At 44.6% G+C, this 16,149-nt stretch overlaps 5 protein-coding genes across 8 annotated transcripts in view; 4 read left to right on the top strand and 1 right to left on the bottom strand.

Moving 5' to 3' along the window:
• LOC6629257 (MDS1 and EVI1 complex locus protein EVI1-A) overlaps positions 1 to 9,489 on the top strand; it is a 55,588-nt gene extending 46,099 nt beyond the window's left edge. The window contains exon 2 of the mRNA XM_002052745.4: positions 7,257 to 9,489. Within this exon, the coding sequence (XP_002052781.2) occupies positions 7,371 to 9,101 (1,731 nt within the window). The 5' untranslated portion in view covers positions 7,257 to 7,370 and the 3' untranslated portion in view covers positions 9,102 to 9,489. The remainder of the gene's footprint in view (positions 1 to 7,256) is intronic.
• A 493-nt stretch (positions 9,490 to 9,982) lies between these two features.
• Positions 9,983 to 11,134, top strand: LOC6629258 (uncharacterized). Of its 2 annotated transcripts, none has more exons than XM_002052746.4 (4): positions 9,983 to 10,078; positions 10,139 to 10,345; positions 10,403 to 10,809; positions 10,867 to 11,134. In XM_002052746.4, exons 2-4 carry the CDS (start codon positions 10,139 to 10,141, stop codon positions 11,129 to 11,131), a joined length of 879 nt encoding a protein of 292 aa, XP_002052782.1. In that variant the 5' UTR covers positions 9,983 to 10,078; the 3' UTR covers positions 11,132 to 11,134. The 2 variants fall into 2 exon arrangements, with proteins under 2 accessions (XP_002052782.1, XP_070064973.1); XM_070208872.1 differs by having other exon boundaries at positions 9,994 to 10,078; positions 10,126 to 10,345.
• A 156-nt stretch (positions 11,135 to 11,290) lies between these two features.
• LOC6627500 (uncharacterized) lies at positions 11,291 to 12,404 on the top strand. The gene is made up of 4 exons (XM_002052747.4): positions 11,291 to 11,491; positions 11,549 to 11,775; positions 11,830 to 12,006; positions 12,066 to 12,404. Exons 1-4 carry the CDS (start codon positions 11,291 to 11,293, stop codon positions 12,316 to 12,318), a joined length of 858 nt encoding a protein of 285 aa, XP_002052783.1. The 3' UTR covers positions 12,319 to 12,404.
• A 192-nt stretch (positions 12,405 to 12,596) lies between these two features.
• Positions 12,597 to 13,965, top strand: LOC6627501 (uncharacterized). Of its 3 annotated transcripts, none has more exons than XM_002052748.4 (4): positions 12,624 to 12,881; positions 12,938 to 13,164; positions 13,230 to 13,406; positions 13,713 to 13,965. In XM_002052748.4, exons 1-4 carry the CDS (start codon positions 12,675 to 12,677, stop codon positions 13,963 to 13,965), a joined length of 864 nt encoding a protein of 287 aa, XP_002052784.1. In that variant the 5' UTR covers positions 12,624 to 12,674. The 3 variants fall into 3 exon arrangements, with proteins under 3 accessions (XP_070064974.1, XP_002052784.1, XP_032294039.1); XM_032438148.2 differs by having other exon boundaries at positions 12,740 to 12,881; positions 13,220 to 13,406; XM_070208873.1 differs by lacking the exon at positions 13,713 to 13,965 and having other exon boundaries at positions 12,597 to 12,881; positions 13,220 to 13,339.
• On the bottom strand, positions 13,910 to 15,535 carry JMJD4 (jumonji domain containing 4). Its single transcript, XM_002052749.4, has 2 exons — positions 14,870 to 15,535; positions 13,910 to 14,815 (listed from the first exon to the last, which is right to left on the bottom strand). Exons 1-2 carry the CDS (start codon positions 15,487 to 15,489, stop codon positions 14,107 to 14,109), a joined length of 1,329 nt encoding a protein of 442 aa, XP_002052785.1. The 5' UTR covers positions 15,490 to 15,535; the 3' UTR covers positions 13,910 to 14,106.
• Between the last annotated feature and the right edge of the window lie 614 nt (positions 15,536 to 16,149).

The raw sequence follows: 16,149 nt of genomic DNA, 5'->3' as shown, positions 1-16,149 counted from the left end.
CTCATGCATACAAAATTAGCAAGTGTGTGCAGTTTGAGAAAATGCAACTTGCCTTGCTCTGAAATTTTACGTATACGTTATATTTTTATGCTAAGTATGCTGTATGCTAAAGCAATTTCTGGGAACTTATACATGAGTAATATAAAGGGAGGAATTCGAAAAAAATAATTAATCAAATAACTTTTGACAAATAAAGAATCAACACGGAAAGAGTTCTAAAATTCTTTTAAATATATCAATCATTAATATAGTATTAGCAGCTTAATATAAATTAATTAATAATAATTGTATAAACTAAAGTAAAAAGTTATTCAATTATGTTATTATATTTAATAGCTTGTTTGTTTTGAGTACTTGAGAGATGGAATCGCGGCCTGTAGTTGGCATGTTTTTTAAGCTCAAGACTTGAACAGCTTTTGCACATAAAGTCGAGCATAATAGAGATCTAGTAATTCACGTTGATTTTAATATAGAATAAATGTCAGATATTTGCAGTCGCATATTATTAATCGCCTTCCAGCGGCTGGCTTTAAGTATTTGCCGCCCACAGGGTCCACAGTGTGGACGGCAGCTCGTATATTATGTGACCAGAAAATGCTGCAGCTGCAGCTCAATAAAAATTCGTCAGAGACCCGAAGACTGTCTTGTCTTGGCCTGATTGTCATTTACAAATGAGCGCTCTAAACAGAGGGACATTAAAATGCGCAGCACACAAAAAAAAAAAAAATAAAATAAAGGAAAACACAAGAAAAATTGCTCAACAAATAGTCGAGAGGGTTGTGGGTAGCGGGTCAGCCGCAGGGGCGGGGGGAGAGGATTGCAACTAAACCAATTTTGCACCTATGAAATGCGCTGAAAAATTTCAATTATTTAAGTCGTTGAAACCGTTGCAGGCCACAGGCCACCAGCCACAGGCGCACATGCAACATGCCACAGACATTTGTTTGGCCAAAAGCTGAGCCTGGACGTCTCCTCGTCTCGTTGTCCGATCGTCTGATCGTCTGGCCGTGTGCATGTGTGCCGCTAGTTATATAAAATCTAAAGGCTTTAAGTAAGAAATAAAACGTCGAAAACTATAACAAACAACAGGATGCAGCAGCCTGCAGCAGCACCTGGGAAAGCACTTGCCACAGCCGAGGAGGCTGCAACTGCAGCCGCGGCTGTGGCAAATATTGTGCTCGATACAGTTTTCGACATTCATTCATTTGGCGAACAACGACCGAGCTGGCAACTGTAAGTGTGGGGCCGGGGCAGGGGGACACAAGGCTGCCTGCCACAAAATGCGGCAGCAGCTTGTGTGTTAGTTGTTGTTGTTGTTGTTGTTGTTGCTGTTGGTTTCGTTTTGGCTAAAAATTGAAACAATTTCCGATGTCACTCTCACTTTTTATTTCACTGACGACCGTCCAGGCCATATACTCGTGGCCAGCTACACACACACACACACACAGGGACAGATACAGAGCTGCAGATACAGATACACCATGAGGCAGGCAGTCGTCGGACAGCCAATCTAGACAACGAGATATGTAACGCAGACGACAAACGCGGCAAGACGTGATTTGGGAGATGTGTTTGCGACTGTGGCAGCAACTGTCGCTGCAACTGCAACAGCAACAGCAACAACAGCAACAGTTGATGCAGTTGCTGCTGTTGCTGCTACACTTGTTGTGTCCAGTGCGAGGAAAAAGTGGTACAGATTGCTCCATTGCAGCATCATCAGCTGCAAACGCATCCGAGCTGCGACTTTGTTGCAAGTTTCTTGTTGCTGCTGCTGCTGCTGCTGCTGCTGCAGTTGCTCTTGTTGATGTGTGGCATTTACTGCTGCATTTCTTTTCAACAGCTTTTAATCTGCAATCATTCACAGCTGAGATTTAACATTTAATATTTCAGTAAGAGCTGGAGGCATCCGAAAATAAAGTGAAATATTCGTTAAAACAGAATCTACAGACTAAGATTGGTTAACTTCTCATATTTTTGGATAAAAAAAAATCTACCTTTTTATCCTTTTTATGTTTTACTTTCCTATACATGTCTTAAATAATGTATTATGAATTCCTTCCAATACCTCTAAATTAAAGTGGAGATATTATATATTTGATATATTATAAACTAATCAAATTGGTTATACTTTTTCTTAATTGAATTTAAATGATTTTCTCTGATTGGTTTAAAGCTCATCTCGCTTGAGTGAATGATTTTCAATGGGAACTCCAAAATAAATGTCTCGTATTATTTTCATTACCTGCCTCAACTTGCGCTTGACTTCATATATGAGTGTGCTGTTAGGCTGTGTGTGTGTGAGTTGGAGCTTGGTGTGTGTGAGTGTGTGTGTGTGTGTGTATTTATGGCTTTGCGTGCTTGTTTGTTGTTGCTTTCGGCCGTTTGTTGTGACGATTTTGGTATCAGGTTGCCTCGTTAGAGTTCGAGATAGATGCGAGACGAGAGAGTGAATGAGCTGAGTGTGCGTGTGTGTGCGAGTGTGTGCGAGTGTGTGTGTGCGTGTGTGTGCGTGTGTTGGTCCTGCCAGCCAACGTTTGTCGCCGCATTGCTTGTCAGTTGTTGTTGTTGTTGCTGTTGTTGCATTTTGCTTTGGCACTGATGCAACAAGGTTTAATTTTCCATTTCAATGCGCGGCGGCTGCGCTTTGGATTTTTACTCTCGTTTTTCATTGTGCCGGTTCGCTTCAGTTTCAAGCCTCAGCTTCATTTTTAGCTATAGTTTTGGCTTTAGTTTTAGCTACAGCTTAGCTAGTTATAGCTTGCGTTAACCGTAAGCGCGTTGCGGTTGATTATGCTCTGCTCCTCCTCCTCCGCGGACCACAAGCGTAACCGAAGCCACTCGCTGATTATGTGGATGACAGCGATGACAATGATGATCATAATGATGATGATTATGATGATGATAATTATGCTGTTGCTGGTGCTGATGCTGGCTGGCGTTATAATTATGCAGCTGCAGGCTAATGACCAAGTCGAAAGTGCGCCCAAACAAGCTGATTGACTGCTAGACACCCAGTAATCAGAACAAATAACAAGATCTTAAGTCTATTTATATACCAAAATTTAACAAGTGGGCTTGTGGGCGTAAATGCCCGACCAAGACAAATAACGTCAAATATACGAATCGATAATTATCAGATTTGGTGTCTATCCATTTAAAAATACATGACAGAGGCAAAAAATCGAGAGCTGGATCGATAAATATTGGCTTGAATAATAGAAGTTTATCTAGAGAGTGTAAGAAGAATTGTATTATACTCTCTGTGACTGTTAGAACACTTTAAAGGCGTATAGATGTTCTTTCAGAAAAATATGTTAGCTAGCCACAGAATATAGCTAGCTTTTTAAGTAAATCAGAGACAAGCTGCAACTGGAAAGCCTCCTCTTAGTCCGCCCATTTATTGCAGGGTATATACGTAATCATAAGGCTGCTGCTGTTGCTGCCTGTGGAGCATGGCATTTGTGGGGGCTACTTTTAAGCTGGCTCTGATGATGGGTCCCGGTGTGATCCATTTTGAGCATGACCAAGCTAATCTCTTGGCCAGCGTATTGTCAACAGCTTTGTGGGGGCTGATTGTGCCCGGGCTCTGCTTGAGCTATGCCAGGCCTTCCAAGATAGGCAACATTGTCGTCTGTCGACATCTTCCACTGGACATTTTCCAATCTGGAGCGTTGCAGTTGCAGTTGCAGTTGTTGTTGTTTCAGTTGTTGTTGCTGTTGCTGTTGCTGTTGCTGTTGCTGTTATGTGTCGCTGTCTGTTTGTCTGGCTGACTGCGTTTTTCGCGGTTTTACAACTTTGATTTCACTTTTCTTTGCAACATGCGACTTTGTTGTTGTTGTTGGTGTTGTTGTTGTTGTACCTTCACTGGCCGTTTTTTGAACTGTTTGCTTCATTGCTCTCGTTGTCGTCGTCGCTGCTGTCGGTCCGCTTAAACTTTGTTACTCTTTAATTGGTTTTTTTTTGCTGCCCGCTCCCCATCATCATCTTCTTTAGGCATCCGTTTTTTTTTTTTTCTTCTTTTTTCTTTTAATGATGATGCAGTGGCCGAGCGTTGGCCATAATTGTCAACCACTTTTGCACGTTAGCCACAAATTATAAACACATGGATATGCAATTCCATTTGAAGGAGTTTCTTGCAAGTGTTCGCTTGCGCTGTGCAAATTGAAAATTGAAAATTGTAGGGAATTTGTGTGTGAAATGCGCCCTGATATTGGCTTGTCTTTTCTAGAGCTGATTTCTGTTTGAGCCCGACTATTTTACACAATATATAAAAAGTTAACTATTACTATTATATACAATAACAATATACTATTAACTATAAGACTTGCACACATATAAATATTTTTTTGGTGAGGGAAAGTTTATGTAACGAGAGGAAACGTCTCGAAACATAAGAAAAAGATCTAGCCATCATGTCCATCTGCGTGATCTTATTGATTTCAGTAACTCGGATTTTTTTAGAATAGAGACTTGGACTTTGAAATATACATAATCCACACCCGGATGTATTCCAATAATATAAGTGTTGAAAGAGCTTATCAGAACTTCTCATATTCTCTTTGATATTGCTTCCCATTGACAAATATGGATTATAGGATGAGATTTTCCCAACATTACTTGAAAGTTCAAATAGCTAGAATTACCAAACTTGGTTTGTAGAGTATTGTATAGCTTACTCGGAGGAAGAACATATAACTATTTTTCTTTTACCGAAATTTAAAAAATTGTCTTAATTTCAATTTATTATCTGTTCTTTCCAAAATGTTGTATTTAAAAGTTAAAGCCTTGCTTTTTGGAATATGCAAAAACATTTTAGTGGCACATTTGTGCCCAGATATTTATAGCAAAAACTCCCCAAGCTGTCAGATTATAAATTTTGCAAATGTTGCTACCTGTAAAACTTAATCTTCGCTTACTAATTCTGAGTTTAGAAGTCCACACTACACTGCAATTGCCAACCTAACTGAGCCCAAGTAAAGCTCAGCCTTCAGGCATACCTTTACCTCTAATAACTTAATTATAGATGAGCACAGCTGCGCTGAGGCGACCAATCAAATTGATAGACAACTCTCATATGAAAGCTGTTCGCACTCAAGATCAGCCAGTTGAACAGCTCGAAATCGAGAGGCGGGCAGAGTGTTAGATGCTACATAAAAATATGAGTCAAGTTCAGATCGGAATGCTGCGACTAAGTATCTGGCAAGTGTCTGGCTTAGTTTTCAGATCGAATGCGATCTCTTAAGGCTTATGTCATCAGCGAAGCGGCCAACGCAAAAGTTCTCAAGCTCCAAATAGTTTTTCTTGTAATCTTTTGGTCGAAATAATTCAAGTCTTACAAATGGCTGAAAGCAGTAAATCAAAGCAGCAAATGCGGCTAATTAACTTTTAGGCCAAAGCAGCAACAAAAGGCAATTTGTTGTGCGAGTGTGCGTGTGTGTGTGTGTGTGTGTGTGTGTGTGTGTGGTGTGTGTGTGTGTGTGCGTCTGTTTGTGATGTGTGTCTTAAAGTCGCTAAATGCTGCACCAGCCCACGGAAAATGTCTCGTGAAAAATTCTGTTCTAGATAGCAGCAACTGTTGCAGCTTCATTGAACGCCTACAGTCGTAGTTGCTATACCCTATAATAGTTAACAAGCAGGGTATACTCGCTTACTGCAAGAGCCTGTTACGGGCAGTAGGAGGCAACTCAGACTCAGACAAAAGGCAGTTAATTTTTTGATCAAATCAAATAGCCAAGTCGAGCTAGCCAGCTCGCTGCTAGATACAAATCAAACTATCGGTTACTTTCGACAAATGTCGATTTATGAATGTATAAAAAATCAGCTAATTTTCAAATTAAAAGAAGAGGGGGAACGGTTTTGGTTTGATTCGCAGTAAAAAATATGTGTTAATTGAAATTCCGAGCTTACAGGGTATTTGTCGGTCGTGCACTCGAACCCGTTGCAGTTGCAGTTGGCATTGCAGTTGAGTCTGCCGACTGTCAGCGGCTTTGTTTTGGCTGCTGCCTTTTGGTTCACATGACTTGCGTGCCATCTGCCTGGAGGCCAAAAATCTGCCAAGAGCCAAAAGGCAGCTGCCAAGAGCCAAGAGTCAGCTTCCAACTGGCAATTGGCAACTGGCACACTCTTGGCTAAGCTGCAGCCTACGCAGCTGCCTTGCACGCACCTTTAAGTGGCGACCTCCATGAGGGCAGCTCCCCTGCACCCTGCTTCCGCTCCCTGCCCCCGCTACCCTGCCACCCACTGTGATAATGTGTACTTAGATGTTTGTCAGAGTGTGTTTTGTGTCTGTTTGTCTTACATAATCGTCACTCTAGATACCGTTAGCATTCGTCTTATATTATTATTTTTTTTTCTTTTTCTTTCCGTTCCAAAACATCACACAATAGAACAATTGTTTAAACTTTTGTAGCACGGCGGCTTTTGGCATTGCGCCAAAAAAAAAAAAAAAGAAAAAAACAAGAATAAAACAGAAAAATTCAAAGTGGAAAAAAAAAAGAAAAAACGAATAAAACATCAACTGAATTAAAATGTCGTCTGAAAATTGAGTTCTCTTTAGCATTAAAGCATAAAAGCATTTTTTACCTCCTCTTCTTGTTCTTGTTGTTGTTGTTTTTGTTGTTGTTTTTGTTGGCTTACATGACGTAGATGGGAATTACCCCGAGCTATCCAAAACTGGCACAGCTGTGGGAATTGAGCTGTGACGCACCTGAAACTATGATACTATATGTGCAAGTACACAGAAACAGAGCATTTAGTATGGAGAATGAATAATAATTTGATGAGCAAAAGTCTATTTTAAAAGCATTTGTTTGGCCTAAAGCAAATAAGCGCATGTCTAGTCTGCGGGCCACATACAAAATAACCTCTTATTCTCTTAGCCAACAGAATAAACATTTCGAGTTAGGAATCTGTTATTTAATCAGCTTAAAATGAAGAAGTTTATCATTTTTGGCTTGATAGCTCCGCCCATTTTCTGAACAACGATAAATATCGATTTTAAGCAAAACTCGAGGCATATAAGAGCTGATTATATTACATTTTGTATGTAGGTTCTTTTATAGTATATAAAAATTCTAAATAACTCACCTCATTTCCATCCAAAGATCGAAGATTAAACAGGCAAGTTCATCAAGAAGGGCAACAGAAGAATATGTTATAGAGCACATACCAAATATTTTTAAGATACAAATTATAAATAAAGAACTTGTAAATGAATTTGAATTAACTTTCCCTCTCTCGCTCTTCTTTTCTTACAGGTTTGTAAATTCAGCCTTTGACAATTTCTTAGCACGAGGCCAGCAAAAATAATCAAAATAACGAGAAAATAAAGAGAAAGAACAAAAAGAACATCAGCTGATCAGTTAACAGTTATGAGAGAGAAAGACCACTCACCAAGAAAGATGCTTCCTAGCCCAAAACAGGGCTGTGTTTACCCTGCCTTAGGATTAATACCCACATCGTATATATCACATGTACCTTATGATCTGTCCGCCTCGACGACGGCGGCCACAGCCACCAGCAGCATGACGACAACCGCAGCGCGACACCAGCAGCAACAGCAGCAACAACAATTGCTGCAACAACAACAACTGCAACAACAACAATCGCAGCCTGCCAACAAGTCGAAGCGACGCAGCAGCTATGATCAGCCGCTGGACCTGCGGCTGGCTCACAAGCGCCGGCAGGCCGGCAAGCTGGATGAGCTGGAGGAGACGTCCACAACGCCGCTGGAGGATGAGAACAGCAACTTGATACTGTTCGCCAATGAGCTGGCCGCGCAGCGCAAGGAGAAGGAGCTGAACAATAATCATATAGCCGCCTCGCTGGCGGATCTCGGCTTCGATATGAGCCGCAAGATGTTGCGCGCCCTGCGCGAGGGCGTGGCCAGCGCGCCAGCGGCGCCGGCGCCCAATGCCATGGTGGCCGCCGGCGTGCACTCGACGCTGCTGGAGGCGATGACCAAGACGCTGCCGCTGCAATATCGCAATGTGTTTGCGCCACCGTCGGAAACGTCGACGCCGCCGGAGTTTGCCTTTCGGCATCCGCTAAAACAGAGCGAGCTGAGCTGGACGAGCGGCAACGAGCAGCAGCGGGAGCGGGAGCAGCAGCAGCTAAAACTGGAGCTGGCTGGTAGCACACCGAAGCCCACGCCCACGCCGACGCCGCATCCACAGCTGCAGGAGTTCCAGTCGCGGCAGCACTCGCGCAAGGCCAAGCAGCGACTGGCCCAGAGCCAAGCCCAATCCCAGAACCAATCCCAAGCGCAGTCGCAGTCGCTGCCCGTGCAGCAGCAGCAGCAGCAGCGGAACAAGGATCGCTACACGTGCAAGTTTTGCGGCAAGGTGTTTCCGCGTTCCGCCAATCTCACGCGGCATCTGCGCACGCACACCGGCGAGCAACCGTACAAGTGCAAATACTGTGAACGTTCCTTCAGCATCTCCTCGAATCTGCAGCGGCACGTCCGGAACATACACAACAAGGAGCGGCCGTTCAAGTGCGAGATCTGCGAGCGCTGCTTTGGCCAGCAGACGAACCTGGACAGGCATCTCAAGAAGCACGAATCGGATGCGGTGTCGCTGAGCGCGCTGAGCGGGGTCAGCGAGCGGATGCACTGCATACGGCGCTTCTGCGAGAATCCCAGCGAGGAGTCCTACTTCGAGGAGATACGCACTTTCATGGGCAAGGTCACGCAGCAGCAGCAGCAGCAGCAGCAACAGCAGCAGCAGCTGCAGCAGCCACAGTCACTGCCATTGGCAACATCGCGCAGCTCCGCCTCGTCCAGCTGCTCCGCCTCGCACACGCCCACATCCTCGCATACGCCCACGCAATCGGAGTCGGCGGAAACGCTTACGCAGGAGCTGCGCCGGTTGCAGGCGGAGCGCGCCAAAACGGGCGAAGACAGCGGCGACGAGGCGCTCTCCAAGCAGCCCGAGCAGCCGGAACAGCAGCAGGAGCAGCGGCTGGAGACGGCGGCGGAGGCGGAGCAGTCCAAGTGTATAATGCAGCTCAAGAAAACGCTCGCCTCCAAACTATTTCCCACAACAACAGCAACAGAAGCAACAGGAGCAGCAGAAACGCCCTCGGTCAAGCAGGAGCCCTGAAGCCTGGCCTGACATTCCGATCCCAATCCTGAAACCAGATGAAACAGAATATGAAAAACAATTTCCTATATGGTAGAATCGAGCAAACAAACTATTTGCAAATCGTATATACTATATACATTTATAATTCATGTTTAGTTGTAAATATATATATACATATCTATATGCATATATTTTATATTTTGTATTTTCTAATTTTAATGTGTATATCGAATTGTACAAAAACAGAAAAACAGAAAAAATAGCTGAAGATTGGCAAATGTACTATATCAATTTATGTGCGTAGTTATTTAAGCATTGGTAATTTTTTTGTATATATACAAAGCGACACGTGACACACGAGGCAAAACAAGCGACCATTGTTTAATAAAAAGTTACAAGTTTTTTGAAATTTACTAAAAAAAATATGACTTTTTGAAAATCATTCACGCGCCACCTGGTGAACAATATGAAAATAAAAGGTACGACATTGAGGCGCCATCTAGTGGGATTGCGAACGACCTGCCTTGGCAGCTAATTTGAAAGCGTTCAAAATGCCCGCCTTATGTCAGGAAAGTCGACGCGCAGCCAACATCACACTGTGCGTCACTTGAAGTTGGCTGCGCTTATGCTAATTGCTCGATTTGTCTGTTTAAATTGCAACATCTGTATTTTTTGGTTATTATTTATTACAGAAAAGCGTAATAAAAAAACTTATATGTTGTAGAGAACGTTACGGTGCTTTTTTTTGTGTTTTCAAGTAAAGCTTCGATATTAAGAATGCAAGTTTTCTTGTGACTCTATTTTGCCTACAGTTATTGCAGACAACATTTTGTACTCACTGTTATTAACATTTAAGTGAACTGTTAAGTTAACAGACGATCTGCAGTTGTTATGTTAATCGCAACCGGCGACGGGCAGAAGTTATCTCTCATTTTAAAACCAGCTAACTTACCCCGCCCTGCCACGCCTTTAATCCGTTCATTATTCAACAAAACGTGAGCAATTTAGCTTATCTCGATAAACATTTACTTACCTACTGTAGATTGCTGTTCCAGATGGCGACCGGGTTGACAACAATCACGGACTTGGCGGAGCTGCGGGAACTGCAGGAGCTTCACCTGGCAGACTGGCCCAAGCACTGTGTGGCCTACTTCTGGCTGGACAACTATTTGCGTTGGCTGGAAACAGATCCTTTGACCAAGTACTTAACATTCTACACGCTCGATGGAGATTGGCGTCGCGATGGACTCTTTATCCTGGTGGTTTGTATGTGATGCATATCCAATATATATTATAACTAACGTACTCATCTCCACTAGCATCGTTATCAATTGTTCTTCAGCAATCTGAGCCGGCAAAAGACACCGGAACTGCTGTCAGTTCTGACCCTGTTGGACTGGACTAATGGCTTCAAAGTGAGCGCCATACACGAGACGCACCATCGCGCCTACAAGCAGCTGCTGGCGGAGCGTCGACTGGTCATGGATCGTGAGATGAAGACCGTTATGTATCATCTGCCCTGCGAGCAGGCCAAGGCGCTGCAACGGAGCTGCCCGCCGGGCTATTATCTGGACGATGTGCGGCTGGAGCATGCAGGGCTCATAAACGACCTGTGGTCAGCGCATCATCCAGGCTCGTTGAAGCTCGTAGAGATGCTGATCGAAAAGAATGGCAATGTGGGACTGTATGAAGAGGCGACAGGCGAGCTGTGCGCCTGGTGCCTGAGGTAGGTCATCTATGATGAGTGTCTGACCATGTCCATGAAAGCCATTCCCTTTGGCAGACTGCAGAGCGGCTTCCTGGGCGCACTCGAGGTGCTCCAGACGCATCAGCGCCGCGGACTGGGCCTAGTAGTAGCCGCCGCCATAGCCAAGCGTATAGCCAACGACCTGGAGCACGACGTGACAGCTCTGGTTAATCTGAACAATGAAACCGCCCGCAAAGTTTTTGATAAATTGTTATTCACGCTGCTCGAAGGCGAGCACTACTACTGGAGCATGTGTCTGCCCGAGTCTGGGGGATTATTAAATTGGCCAGCCAATACGTAGCAGACAGCATTCAAGCTATGTGATATCTATCGCCATATAGCGTTAAGCTTAGGCAGATAAAGTACTATCTTACCCAGCCAAGCGCCATATATAAAACCGAACATTCAAAATATTCCATACTGTCGCAAGGTTTCCGTTCAGCGAGCAACTGACTCAGCGATGCAGCTTCAGACTGTGGGTATTCAAGGGCTGCGGCAGCTACAGGCTCTGTACAGGCGCGAGTGGCCGAAATACTGTCAGGAATTCGCAATCCTAAAGAATCTCATCGCCTTTGACAAAGTTGAGCCTGGCATGAAGCATGTGAGGGCGTACAGCCTGCAGGATCCACAGGCTCAGCGGCTGGGTCTCTTTCTGATTGTGGTATTTATGAGCTGTGCGCTGCGCTGGAATGCAGCATTCATCCTTGTGCCTTTCTAGGATCGCTATCAATTGTTTGTCGGCTGCCAGGGAGAATCGTTGGATTTACTGGCACAGGCGCTGCACCTGCTGGACTGGTCCAGTGGCATGCTATGCACTTCCGTGCCGGATCGTTATATTGAGACTGTGTTGCAAGTGATGCAGGAGAAACAACTGGTTATTGAATTTCATCATTTGAGCGATATATACCACATTCCAGCTAAGCAGGCACTGCAGTTTCACGTGGAGTAGGTTATCGAGATTTAATTCGTCTATTCCATCTAAACCTTCTCTTTCTACAGCTGTCCAAAGGGCTTTCAGCTGAAGTCCTTAAGTGAACAGGATGCACACCTCTTAGACCAGGAATGGGCCTACAGCCATGAGGGTTCCCTGTTCTTTATACAGCGCCAGATACGCTTGTGTCCCAGCATGGGCTTGTACGATGAGGACACGCAGCAGCTGGTGGCCTGGTGCATAAGGTATATTAGGTGGCATCTCTTGAAAACGAATTTCTAACTGAACCAACCTTTTCTTTCAGAACACAAGATGGTCTCCTGGCCACTTTGCATGTCCAGAATGCATACAAGCGGCGCGGCTTTGGCAGCCTCATAGTCCGCGCACTGGCCCGACGCATTGCCGACTTGGGAGACGATGTTACCGCCGAGATTTATGCCGAAAATATACCGTCTGTGAATATGTTTAATAAATTGGGCTTTCGAGTGATCGATCAGTGCCATTGGCTCAACATTGCGCCTGCCGCGGGCAGCTTTACCTGGCCAGAGGGTGAATAGGTTATTGAAAGAAATTTTAGAGCTATAAAAGATTAAATATAGTATGTATTAAAGAGCGCTATTTTAAGCGCGTATAAGGAACAGAATCGATGCCATGGTGGTTTTTAATGTGCCTGTAGACATCTCCGATACCATATGTATGCCTAATCAGCCACACATTGTTCTCTCTCCTCCCACAATACTAAGAACGACCCTCGCAAACGAAACGCTGAGTTTAGGTGGAAGAGAGCAGTGTTAGAGATAAATGTAATGGTTCATGAGTCTCTCTCCCTAGCAATGCTATTTAACGCACATGTTTCGTATAATTCTCTTCAGTTTGTCGGGTTCGCTTGCGAGAAGACGTCACTCCGTATAAAATGCCGCTCGAATTGGAACCGGTTAACCTTCAGCAGCTGCAGAGTCTCCAAACGCTTTATATCCAACAATGGCCCAAATATTGTGCCGAGTTCTACTGTCTCGATAATTTTATACGCTTTTTTAAGAACGATCCACAAATTCGAAATATTCGGGCCTACACGCTGTCCGCGCAGCAGGCCAAAGATGCGGCGCTCTTTGTGATTCTGGTTAGTCACGATAGTTAAGAGTTGGACTAGTTTAACATATTATTTATAACACTTAGGATCGTTATCAGCTGTTCGTGGGCTGTTTGGACAATGCCGAAGAGCTGCTGCAGCAGGCGCTGGGTTTGCTCGACTGGTCGACGGGACTCAAATGCAGCTCCATACCAGCTCGACATATTGAGGCGCTCGATTGCGTGGTCCGGGCGAAACAGCTGCGCTTGGAGTATCGTGACATATGCAATATGTACTATATGCCACAAAACGAGGCGTCTGAACTTAAAGTTGAGTAAGTTTTGCCTTTAGCCCAAAAGTTGCCGAATTCGTGTAGCTAATTTATATAGAGTTGCTTAGCATACCTGATGGCTTCTGTGTGAAGAGCCTCAGTGAAGAGGATGCAGAACTGGTTAACGAGGAGTGGCCCAATCACCATGTGGGTTCCTTGTACTTCGTGCAGCGACAAATTCGCCTGTGCGTAAATGTCGGATTATATGCAACAGATACTCAGGAACTGGTGGCCTGGTGCATCAGGTGAGCAACTAAAATAATATTTAAGAAAAAAGAGTAGTTATAAAAAAAAACCCTAGCTAAAATTGTACAGTTGATATTAATATAAGTGCAGGAGTTATTCAGGCAGCGCTAGACGTTAGATTAGATTGAGCAAAGATATAGCTAAAGATTGCTTATCAAATCATGAATACCCCTAAGGCTTAGTTCAATTTATGAGATTCGCATAGAGAGGCTAACTAAACGAATTCTTCCTCAATGCGTATAACATAATAAGAGCACCTTCCGCGAGACTTAAACTAGATAATATCGAAAGATCTTCACTTACAGGCTACAAGGCGGCTTTCTGGGCGCACTGCAGGTGAGGAGCACGCACAAGCGTCGCGGCTTTGGCAGCTTGGTGGCCAAGGAGATGGCCAGACGCATTGCCGCCTTGGGGCAGGATGTGATGGCACTTGTAAATCCAGAGAATCAAGCGTCCAACGGCATGTTCGATAAGCTAGGCTTTAAAGTAATCGATCAATGTGTTTGGCTGAGAACTGAGCCTGTGGCAGGAGAGTTTACGTGGCCGGATGGGCAGTAAATGCCCCTGTCCATGCCCGGGCCCTAGCTTTATGTATAATACATAAATTACATTCATTATAAATATAATATACGATATAATAAAACACTACGACTATTGTATATGAATACAACTTTGGTATAAAAATATGCCGGGGCCTGCTCATACGCCTGTCTGGGCCTGGCACTGGGATTGCAGCTGCTGCCAGAGACGTTCGCAGCGTTCGTGCAGCTGGGCCGGACTCTGGCGCACACTCGGCTCTTGCAGCATGTCTTGGAGCAGTTGGCGCACGCACTCGAGATCGTATTGCACATGGTAGGCGTTCATTTGATATCTGTCAAAAAGTAATTGGCTGTTGTTGGTCGTTGTCTGGGTTTGGTCTGGCTTGGGCGCCAATCGGGCGTCCAATCGGCGGGCGGCTATGAACTCCAGAAGCTCTATAAAATCGAGGTAGTTAATGCCAAAGCTGGCGCGCAACATCATTTGGCAGTGCGCCTCAAAGTTGTCCATTTGCTGGCAATCGGAGATCTCTCTGTGCACGGCCTGCATATTGGCGAGCAGATTGCGCCACACGAGTGGCACGTTGCACGCATTGAACCAGTTCTGATTGACTGAGATGGTGTCCGTCATGTTCCACACTTGATGGTACCAGCCACTGGGCACGAACACCGCCTCGTTGGCCGTCTGATTGATGGTAAAATAGCGCACCGCGTGCTGCTCCAGCAGTGCTTCATCTATGCTAAATGGCAGATTTGCCAAAGGATCCGCCAGCTTGAGCTCCTCGCCAGGCGGCATTATGAGCCACTTCTTGTGTCCCACAATGTTGGTTGACCAGCTGAAGGAGCCAAACACATCCGAATGGAAGGACGTCCTAAGAAGAGAGCAGGATTAATGGAGGAGTTGCTTTTGGCCAGCTGCCACTTACCAGGAGTCCTTAGGTCCCATGTACACAAAGCGATAATCGTCGCGCTTTTCTGCGATGAGCTGCTCGTTCAGCCAGTCGGAGGCAAAGTACTTGGGCACCTGATAGAACTCGTATGTGGGCAGCAAAGCGGCCAGATGCCAGTCCTTGAGGTAGAGATTGTCCTTGGCCACATTGCTGTTCGTCTCCTTTTCCGGCACATGTCCATGCTCCACGCTGCGCTGCCAGCGCTCCAGAAAGTCGTGGAACTTCAGCTCCAGCTTGGCGTGGCTATTGAAATACGTCGCATTGCAGTCCGCGACTGGCACAGCGAGATCGCCAATGCGGCTCCTGAGGTAGTCAAAATTAATGTGGCTGTGGGTTGGGCTATTCGCATTCCTGTTGTCCTTGTCTTGGTCCTTGTCCGTCTCCCCGGACTGCGCCCAATTGCGGCACTCCCATGTGTTGGACACGTCCGTGATTATCACGGGCCAGTTGGAGTGCATGTAGCGCCAATAAAATTCGTTGTAGCTCAGCTCTTTGGCGTGGCGCCTCTGGACAGCGCCATTATCCACATCTGATTGTGGTGGACATTGTATGGGTTGCAGCGCCAGCAGCTCCGGCGCTGCCTTTTCTGACGCCATGTCAGAAAAAAACAAAACAAAAAAATGTAAACAAAATGTTACTTGAGATTTAAGTGTGCTATAAGGTCATGCACAAAAGTGCGCATAGCATTTACTCACCTTCAGTATGTTAAGCTGCATAACATATTCTTAAAACGCAATAAGTTAATTTAGGTAATAAAATATATGTAAACTACATATACCAATTAGTCAGAGTTAGCTATAATAATAAGTTGATATTCTGATATCCATCTTATAAAACAGTCTTCTGATGAAGAAACAAAATAGACGGAAAAAATTTAACAAAACATGTTGAATAGTAGAGTATAAGTATAAATATTATAAAAAGTATTATAAAGTAAGCTGATAACTATAAAAAAAATAACTGACATTATACAAGCAAACATAATAATACATATCTAGTTGAAATTATTTAACAACAGCAGAAAACCATTTCCAACCGCATGTAGCTTTTTGTGACGTCAGAGGCATTCAGTTGTCGGCTCATCTCTCCAAAAAGTAACTGCGCGGAATAGATAGATACATAGATATTCAGTCATGCTCAGTGAGGAGCAATTCTGAAAACTCTATAATATTACTGTTAATGTGCTGTCTACTGACTTGCTCTAGCTGTTTCGTGTGGAGCAATAATGTTAACTGAAAAAAACATACGCTCAACCG

The sequence above is a fragment of the Drosophila virilis genome, chromosome 4, assembly GCF_030788295.1.
Source record: "Drosophila virilis strain 15010-1051.87 chromosome 4, Dvir_AGI_RSII-ME, whole genome shotgun sequence".
NCBI classification, from domain to species: Eukaryota; Metazoa; Arthropoda; class Insecta; order Diptera; family Drosophilidae; genus Drosophila; species Drosophila virilis.
The sequence above is the reverse complement of the archived record's forward strand: the minus strand, read 5'-3'. Positions and strand labels throughout refer to the sequence as shown.

Bases quoted from the DNA above. Each gene is read 5' to 3' on its own strand.
- LOC6629258 (XM_002052746.4), top strand. From the start codon at position 10,139: ATGGCGACCGGGTTGACAACAATCACGGACTTGGCGGAGCTGCGGGAA. The intron at 10,346-10,402 runs GTTTGTATGTGA...CATCTCCACTAG, and splicing joins ATGGACTCTTTATCCTGGTG to CATCGTTATCAATTGTTCTT. The intron at 10,810-10,866 runs GTAGGTCATCTA...TCCCTTTGGCAG, and splicing joins CTGTGCGCCTGGTGCCTGAG to ACTGCAGAGCGGCTTCCTGG.
- LOC6627500 (XM_002052747.4), top strand. From the start codon at position 11,291: ATGCAGCTTCAGACTGTGGGTATTCAAGGGCTGCGGCAGCTACAGGCT. The intron at 11,776-11,829 runs GTAGGTTATCGA...CTCTTTCTACAG, and splicing joins GCACTGCAGTTTCACGTGGA to CTGTCCAAAGGGCTTTCAGC. The intron at 12,007-12,065 runs GTATATTAGGTG...CTTTTCTTTCAG, and splicing joins CTGGTGGCCTGGTGCATAAG to AACACAAGATGGTCTCCTGG.
- LOC6627501 (XM_002052748.4), top strand. From the start codon at position 12,675: ATGCCGCTCGAATTGGAACCGGTTAACCTTCAGCAGCTGCAGAGTCTC. The intron at 13,165-13,229 runs GTAAGTTTTGCC...AGAGTTGCTTAG, and splicing joins GCGTCTGAACTTAAAGTTGA to CATACCTGATGGCTTCTGTG. The intron at 13,407-13,712 runs GTGAGCAACTAA...CTTCACTTACAG, and splicing joins CTGGTGGCCTGGTGCATCAG to GCTACAAGGCGGCTTTCTGG.
- JMJD4 (XM_002052749.4), bottom strand. From the start codon at position 15,489: ATGGCGTCAGAAAAGGCAGCGCCGGAGCTGCTGGCGCTGCAACCCATA. The intron at 14,816-14,869 runs GTAAGTGGCAGC...CTCTCTTCTTAG, and splicing joins ATGGGACCTAAGGACTCCTG to GACGTCCTTCCATTCGGATG.